Source organism: Glycine soja, chromosome 3, assembly GCF_004193775.1.
Source record: "Glycine soja cultivar W05 chromosome 3, ASM419377v2, whole genome shotgun sequence".
In the NCBI taxonomy this organism is placed as follows: Eukaryota; Viridiplantae; Streptophyta; class Magnoliopsida; order Fabales; family Fabaceae; genus Glycine; species Glycine soja.
The window spans coordinates 35,182,741-35,191,557 of record NC_041004.1 but is presented as its reverse complement, the minus strand read 5'-3'; the positions used below and the strand labels follow the sequence as shown (position 1 = coordinate 35,191,557).

The window sequence follows — 8,817 nt, the reverse complement described above, 5'->3', positions numbered from 1 at the left end:
GTGACTAGAGATATATTGGTCATTCTTGTATCTATTATATCATTTGAGTTTTGTATTTAGTACAAAGGGTAGAATTGTAGATTTATTTCATAGTTCCTTGACTCCCTCCTCTTGAAGCTCTCATTTGTGTTCAAAATTGGCATAGACCTGCTAAGCAAAATGTTAATAATTTGCAAGTTGAAATAAATGAAGCGGAAAAGATTGAATCATATGTGTAATCTCTTATTTCATTTTTTCGTATTTGTATAAAATTTTAGTTAATTTTTAAGCTAATTTTTAAAGTTGTTTGGTTTGACGTTAAATACTGCTAATATTGAGACTCCAAGTGTTAAAACTATAAACATTTGGCACTACTAGTGTTGGAACTTTTACTTTTAGATATATTATTATTTGTTTCATCTTTTTTTTCATTGTTTTTCTGTTATATTTATAATATTAATGAATTATATTTTGTTCATTTGTTTCAACAATTTTGTTGCAATAGTGCAAGGGATTAGTTTGTAGGTAATAATTGTGATTCAGACTATTATAATAAATCTCATCGAAAAATATTTTATTTTAATTTGTATTAGTCTATTTTAGAATATTGTGTGATGGTATTAAATGAATCAATTTTATTACTTTCAAACATTTGATAATATTGTGTTAATTGTATTAGATATTTGAATGAATCATGATATAAAATAATAATTCTAAGAAAAAATATCAAATTTAAATAAGTAATTCATTGACTCGAACCGAATCAAATTATTCATGAATGTATTGGGTTGGGTTGAGTTTTAAAAAAATTGTGAAAATCAAATTAAATTAAATCGATTAAATTTGATTAGGTTGAATTGTGAATTTGACACCAACCATCTCGCAAACACCCCTAGTTTTATAATATTTTTTAATAAAGTTTATTCAATAAAAAAGGGTATTTAAAATTAAAATAATATGTAGGAATGACGCTGAAGGGTTTTTATTTGACGTGGCAAGTAGTAAGTAAGAAATGTAAGAGTCCTTCTTCCGTACGAACCGCACCGAAAGAAAGTGACGGAACCAGGGTTAACGGGTTTTATTCGGGTCAACCCGAAATTAGAACTATAAAACCATAATTCTAGGGTTTTAGGTTCTTTGGTCGTGTGTTGTTGTATACTATAATAGCAGAATCGTGAGTAACAGCAGAGCAGAACACCGATAAATCGCTATGACTGCTCAGACCCAAGAGGAGCTTCTTGCGGCCGACCTTGAGCAACAAAAGATCCATGTATTAATTCACACCTTTATTCTCCCTTATTAGCTATTTTAATTTAATTGTGAAGTGATTTAGAATTAGGTTTAAAATTAATTCTATTCTGATTCAAGGTTTAAAAGTAATTTGGTTGTCTTTTAAAAAAAATAATTTGGCCTCTAGATTTTTTTTTTTTTTTTTTTAAATTCAATGGCTGACTCTGGGTTGTTCATTAGAGTTTTGACTAGGATTGCAAAAGTTGAGATTTGGGAGTTGAGTGGAAATACCTGAATTCAATTGGTTTAATGTTGAACATTTTCTATGCAATTAGTTGGGAGGTTTCTGGGGGTTTATATGTTACAGCAATTTGTGTGAAAAACAAGTGTATGATTTTCAAATCAAAGATGGGAGAACAGCTCAACCTTTAGAAAAGAATGAACCCTTAGTTATGATCTGAAATTTAAACTTGTCATAAACTTAGTTGATTGATGGTTACACCTAATGATTACTATGTATTAGTTAAAATGTAGCCACAGAAGAACTTTTTTAACTCCACAGTCCACACATATTTAATGGCCTACTATTTGCTTTGTTGTCTAATATCCTGCACTTTTGAATATCTTTTGTAGGATGATGAGCCTGTAGTTGAGGATGATGATGAGGATGACGAAGATGACGACGATGAGGATGACGACAATGTTGAAGGTAAATTGGCAAATAAGATTAACTGGAGTGCCTTGGATGACATACCCACTTTCATTCTTGCATTTAGCAAATGTTTAGTAGCACTCGTCCAATACTTTGATTGGAATTTGTATACAGTACATAAAATGTACGTGATCGATATGATTGCATTTTTTTCACCCAATAATCAATCTTTTGTATATTTTTTTATAAAAAATATCAAGAAATTAGATCTTGAAAATTTTGGTCAATATTCTTCAATTTTAATTTCTTTTATCCAAAGGCCTTGCTTAGCATGGTGTTAATCATCATGGTTCACAAAGTTCGATATTGTTTTTGATTAAAGTTTTAATGTGGGGAATCTGAATATTTTCTACCTAAAATTAGTTGAGTGTTTTAATAAATCATGATGGTGTCAAAAATAGGTCGGGTGAAATTCACTGGCCTAAAAATCCATGCTAGAATAAATCATGCCTTTGTTTTGTACAACTGAGTTAATACTGCACTTTATTTCATGTTATTTTTACATGAATTGAAGTTAAAATGATGGATACAATTCAATCTCTGAGTAATTTGTATTCTATTTAAATGTCAAGAAGGTGATGCATCTGGTAGGTCCAAGCAGACCAGAAGCGAAAAGAAGAGTCGCAAGGCAATGCTCAAACTTGGAATGAAACCTGTCACAGGTGTCAGTCGTGTGACTGTTAAGAAGAGCAAAAATGTTAGCATTTGACATCTATTTATTTTGAAGAACTTTTCATTGTTTCATCTATTTCGTACTTGTCAATATTGAATTTATTTCTCCTTTGTTTGTTTAGATCCTGTTTGTTATATCAAAACCAGATGTTTTCAAGAGCCCGACTTCTGACACATACATTATATTCGGCGAAGCCAAGATTGAAGACTTGAGCTCACAGCTACAAACTCAGGCAGCAGAGCAATTCAAGGCTCCTAATGTGAGCAATGATGGATCGAAGCCTGAAACCTCTGCTGCTGCTGCTCAAGACGACGAGGATGTCGACGAGACTGGTGTAGATCCCAAGGATATAGAGCTGGTGATGACTCAAGCTGGTGTGTTGAGATCAAGAGCTGTTAAGGCTCTCAAAGCTGCCAATGGCGACATTGTTGCTGCCATTATGGAGCTAACTAATTGATGATGGTCAGATTTGGGATAATTTTAGAATTTGCAATGTGGAGCTATTTTTCTGTTAGTCAAAATTTTTGCTCTCCTTTGGTTTGAAAAGTGGTTTGCTAATTGTATCTTTGCTTCATTCTATTTTCTGTGTAATTGTCTGCATAGAAAGAAAAGACTGTAGACTCATTCTCTACAATTGTATGTTCACTGCCAAGAATGACAATCATAATTAGTATTCCTATTGGTTAGTAGAGTTTAAGCTTATGGTACTTCATTGTATGGCATATAAACAAGTGTGAGGTGTTCCTTCTGCACCGTGAGCACAATGACCAAAGTCACCAAACACAATCTAGAATGAGATATATGTACGATTACATGTCATTTTCTTGCTTTCAAATGCAGTTCAAATAATCTTTGCATACTGGACGGTGAATGGAATCTGGTGGCTGCATATCGACAATGGAAGCCCTGGGCCTTTCTCAGGAATTGAATCTGATAATTGAAGTTATCATTTGGTGCTTCATAAAGGTTGGAAAGTTTTTCATGAGGTCAGATAGACGGTGAAGGAGTATGGAGAATACTGTTTTACCGTCTATCTGGCCTCCTGCACGCCAATGCCAATAAGCTTTTCTGCTACTTGGTATCCTCTGATTTGCTCCCTTTATAGCCTCAGAGGAATTATTGCAAGGCTGTACTACAAGGTAAGTTTGTGAATAGTGAAGACATTGAAATAGCATTGTTAAATACAACTAATATTTTTTACAAATCCATTAGAGTGATGGCTATTATATGACCAACAAAGTTTGACATAGGTTCCTTAAATATACTAATGATTTGTCAGTAAGAAAAATTATCAATTCTTCTTTGAGACATTTATTGCCGAGATTGTCAATAATTTGTAACTCTTTAGAGTTGTCACCTCTTTTGCATTGCCAATAAACAGAAGGGAGGAGGACACAAAATAGCAGTAAAAATGTAGCCGACCTGAATCAGTTCCTATTTATTGACATTCTTTTGTGAAACGTTCTATAGGAGTCAACTGGAAAATCCTATATCAATAAGTCAAATCAAACCAAGAGTTTCAATTTTCTGATTCAAACAACATGAACACAAAACAGAACTTTCTTATTACATCAAAGTCAAATTGAAATATCCTAATATAACCCCAAAAGTTTAGAATTCAAGCTAATAAATAAGAAAACAAAGATATTAGGGAGAGATAATGATGAGATAAACATTAGTCCTAAAATAAAGTATTTCTAAGACTTGAATTAACAATAACCCCATTAAAGTTCCTCTCCCCCTGCCGAAAAGATCCTGCTGATGGAGTGGGATTTTGAAAGGGAAAAGTGAGAAAGTGTGCGGAGGCAGAGAGGAAGGCGTGGAGCCTGAAGATGGAGATGAGGTCCACCTCAATGCAACAATATGTGATTTCTTTTCTTTTATTTTTTTTATTTGATTTAATTAAAATAATAAAAATGACATGACAAACATTATTGTTTGGCCGTATAAAGTTCTACACTTATTGTGCACATTCATTTTTCTCATTTAAATTTATAAACTTGAATTCAATAAGTAAACATGAGATCCATCATGATTTTTAAGTGTGATCCACAATCACAATTACGATTAAAACATCACAAAGTTTAAAATCTCCACCGCTGCATTATGTAGTCTAATAGAAAATAACAGCAAAGTTTAATAAAATTTGAATTTAGTTTATATATTTTTTCGGTTGGCATTATTTTAAATACAACTATACAGTAGTATTTCACTACTATCATATTATATTAATAAACTAGATGACGTAGTTATAGAATAAAATTCTATCAATAATGTGTAAAAGAGTTTTACATTCAAGTGTAAATAAATTAAATTAATCAATCTATAAAAAAAAATTAATCAAACTCACCTCAAATGATTAATCAATTTTTATATATAAACTAGAATAATTATTTTGAACGAGACGTTTTGATTGTCATTCTTCAACAAGTGTTTTTAGTTTTTTTTTTCTTTAACAAATGGGCTTTTAGAGATTTTTTTCTCTATTTTTTTAATCTCTTTCAGTTTATTCTTTTTAATGTTTTTAATTTTAACTTGAATTTGATTTTCAATATATAAATTTTGATTATATAAAATGAACATTGCACAAATTACAATACTAATTATTTCTAATTATATGAACTGCATTTCAAAAAAGTTATATGAAGTTATGAACTGACAATGTGGTTTTTTTAACAAGAAAACGGATTTTAATCGGGTCAAACCAAATTGGGGTATATAAAGTCTGAGTGTTAGGGTTTTAGGTTGTTGGATGTGTTGGGGGATCCACTGTTGCAGAATCCAGTTTGTGACACCAAATCCAAATCACTATTCACTATGACTACTCAGACCCAAGAGGAGCTTCTTGCTCAACATCTCGAACAGCAAAAGATCCATGTAATCCACATTAAAAACTCTCCTTTTTTTTTTTTCCTTTTTTGCGTTTTTTTTTCCTTAATTTTGAATTGGATTCGAAAATACTTCAATTTAGTTTGATTATGTGCAAAAAAAAATCCTTCGGTTAACTATTTTAGGATTTGTAGCCTGTGGACTCTGAAGGACTAGTAGTAGTTGGTTACTGTTATGGGTTTTTTGTTTTGCATTTGATTCGAGAATGTTGAGGTTTTAGATAGCTTTGTATTTTCTATGCAGTTTTTTCATTAGAGATTCGATCAGTAACTTGAGACGTGGAAGAGAGTGTAAATTGCTAGGTTTTTTATTGGTTCAAGGTGAACTTTTTCTGTGCAATCAATTGAAAGGTTTCTGGGGATTCAGTGATTCATATGTAAAAAGAAGAGTTTAATTTTCAAACCAAAGTTAGTAGAAGAACAATTATAACATATATGCGTTAATATTTAATGTAGGATGATGAACCTGTCGTCGAGGATGATAATGATGAGGAAGAGGATGATGATGATGATGAGGATGACGAGGATGATGACCATGCCGACGGTAAGTTGGTAAATGAGATTAACTGAAGAGTGCTCATGAGCCATGACTTGCTCACTTTCATTCTTGTATTTGGCAAAGGTTTAGTAGCACTCCTTCGATAATTTGGTTGGAATTATATCGTCAGTGAAAATAGTATACATGGTTAATGAGATTAATTTGGCTTGTCCTAAGAAATGAGCTCTTGCCAATTTTAGTCAGTGCATCAATTTTGTTTCGTTTTATTTGGATCCGTGGCTTATGAGGTGCTAATAATCATGTTGTGCAAATAAGTTAAATACTGTTTTTTATTCAAACTTTTATCATCAAGAATTTGAATTTTTTTTTCTTCCTATATAGACTATAATAAGTTCTTTCATCTGTTTAGATTCAGAAATCACCACCAATATTAGTGTGATCATTCACATGATTTAATGATGCAAATTGAATTTTCAGGCACTGCAAATACACTAAGTTGTAGTTTGCCCATTTATACTTTTATTTTTTAAACTTATATACCAATACATATAAAGTGTATCACAATAATTTGATGAATTGTAGCATTTTATCGTATCATCAATGACTCATGTTCATTTTTAAAACACTGATTCTCTCATTTGATTTAAGATCTATATTTTATTTTAATTTTATACATTGTACAATTTTTAAATTTGTTCTGTGTCTTCGAGTTGTATCACTGTCCCATGTCATGTCTATACATTTCAGGATTGTTCTGTATTTTAGACTTGAGTTGAGAGTTGTAATATATCATGCCTATGTCACAAATAGGTTGGGTGGATGGATCTTTGTATCTGGTATCAGAATAAAAATGAACATGCGTGGAGATCATAACAAGTCTATGTTCTGTCTGAATGAGTTAATATTGTTATTTTCTTTCTGCATGAACTGAAGCCACATGGACAGATCCAATTCACAATCTTAGAGGAATTTGTGTTCTATTGCAGGACTAGAAGGTGATGCATCTGGTAGGTCCAAGCAGACCAGAAGTGAAAAGAAGAGTCGCAAGGCAATGCTTAAACTTGGAATGAAACCTGTAACAGGTGTCAGCCGAGTGACGGTCAAGAAGAGCAAGAATGTTAGTAGCATTTGACACGTCTTTTTAGCTTTTCACCACTCTTTTTTGCATTTGTCAGATTTATTTTGCTTTGGTAAAAATTGAAACTTTGGACTTTTGTTTGTTTAGATCCTGTTCGTCATCTCAAAACCAGACGTTTTCAAGAGTCCAACGTCTGACACGTACATTATATTTGGGGAAGCCAAGATTGAAGACTTGAGCTCACAGCTACAAACTCAGGCAGCAGAGCAATTCAAGGCTCCTAATTTGAGCAATGTTGGATCAAAGCCTGAATCTTCTGCTGTTGCTCAAGATGATGAGGAAGTGGATGAGGCTGGTGTAGATCCCAAGGACATAGAGTTGGTGATGACTCAAGCTGGCGTGTCAAGACCTAAAGCCGTTAAAGCTCTCAAGGCGGCCGGTGGTGACATTGTTGCTGCCATTATGGAGTTAACTAATTAATTGTCTGGTTTGTCTGAATTTTAGAATGTGTAGCTATTTTTCTTTGTTGATTGAAATTTTTGTTTTCCTTGAATTTGAAATACTGGTTTCAGTGGTTTGTCAATTGTCTGTAATTGTTTGCACGGAAAGAAAAAGACTGTAGACTCATTTGCAACCCAGTTTCGATCTTGAGTGAGAAACATATGATTACACACCATTTGTCTTGCTATTATTTAAGACAAGACTTGGATGACAAAACCTATCACATCTTCTTCATATCATCTTGGTTGCTGTTATTTAGGACTTCAAATTTTGAAAGTAATGTGAGCAATTTAAACAAAGCAAAAATAAAATTGATACTTCATGCTTATCTTGTACACAAATTAATATACTTCTAGGATGTTTATTGTAGTTGAGGGTTTACTGGCTAATGAGCTTCTGGTTTGCTACTACTTTGTCTTTGTACTTAATCCTTCTTCTGTGATATGCTATTAGAGAAGTTGCTAAAGAAACTGATTTTGTTTCCACTATGGCAAGAACGTCATTGAAGGAATGCTTTCCATTTTTTTGTAATTTATTTTTGATAATTTTGTCTTATCTTTTGCAAAGTGTGTTGCAATATCCCTATGTATCTGTTTTCCTATTAGACGTCTTGTTCTAATTTCCTGTATGGTCACTACTATATATTGAAATTGAAAAATGTGCAACAGGACACGAGAACTTACGTTGAAACAATTGAAAAATGTGCACTGCTGCCACTGGAGTACTTTCTCAATTCATACGTCTGCTTAAAATTAAAAAAAAAAAATTATTACAACTCTTATGTGAAGGCTTGGCTGGAGCGGGTTTAGTGATTGCATTTGCAATGAAAATCCGGCAATGGGTATATAAACCTTTTTGTTATGGGCCCATGTCCATTCATGACTGTTGGAATATTTTGTGTTTACAACTGAGAACCACGTATTTATTAGAATGTGAATAATTAGTACTAAGTTGCAGATAATCTTGGATTCTTTGCTATAATGTTTCACCTTAACGTTTTCGAGAAGGTTAAAAGGAGTTTATAAATAAAAAAATCAACCTGGAATATTTTTGGCTAAACGATTGCCTGTAGGTAATACAAAGAACATGAAGAACTTTATACTAGTTCATATCTACTATCAAAAGTATGTCTTTACGATTGTTTCTTCAAGTAAGTATCTCAATTATTCTTTGAATCAAAGCCTCTATAAGCTTCCATCTGAATCACTAAGAATTTTTATTAGAGATAAATCTTACAATCTTATTGTCCTATCATAT

General features: G+C 32.4%; 2 protein-coding genes across 3 annotated transcripts; both read left to right on the top strand.

Annotated features, from left to right (window-relative positions):
• Positions 1–1,098: 1,098 nt before the first annotated feature.
• On the top strand, positions 1,099–3,390 carry LOC114406583 (nascent polypeptide-associated complex subunit alpha-like protein). Of its 2 annotated transcripts, none has more exons than XM_028369334.1 (4): positions 1,099–1,249; positions 1,843–1,918; positions 2,497–2,618; positions 2,716–3,390. In XM_028369334.1, exons 1-4 carry the CDS (start codon positions 1,190–1,192, stop codon positions 3,049–3,051), a joined length of 594 nt encoding a protein of 197 aa, XP_028225135.1. In that variant the 5' UTR covers positions 1,099–1,189; the 3' UTR covers positions 3,052–3,390. The 2 variants fall into 2 exon arrangements, with proteins under 2 accessions (XP_028225135.1, XP_028225134.1); XM_028369333.1 differs by having other exon boundaries at positions 2,494–2,618.
• Positions 3,391–5,313: 1,923 nt separating this feature from the next.
• Positions 5,314–7,794, top strand: LOC114406582 (nascent polypeptide-associated complex subunit alpha-like protein 1). The gene is made up of 4 exons (XM_028369332.1): positions 5,314–5,471; positions 5,939–6,026; positions 6,968–7,098; positions 7,207–7,794. Exons 1-4 carry the CDS (start codon positions 5,412–5,414, stop codon positions 7,537–7,539), a joined length of 612 nt encoding a protein of 203 aa, XP_028225133.1. The 5' UTR covers positions 5,314–5,411; the 3' UTR covers positions 7,540–7,794.
• Positions 7,795–8,817: the final 1,023 nt, after the last annotated feature.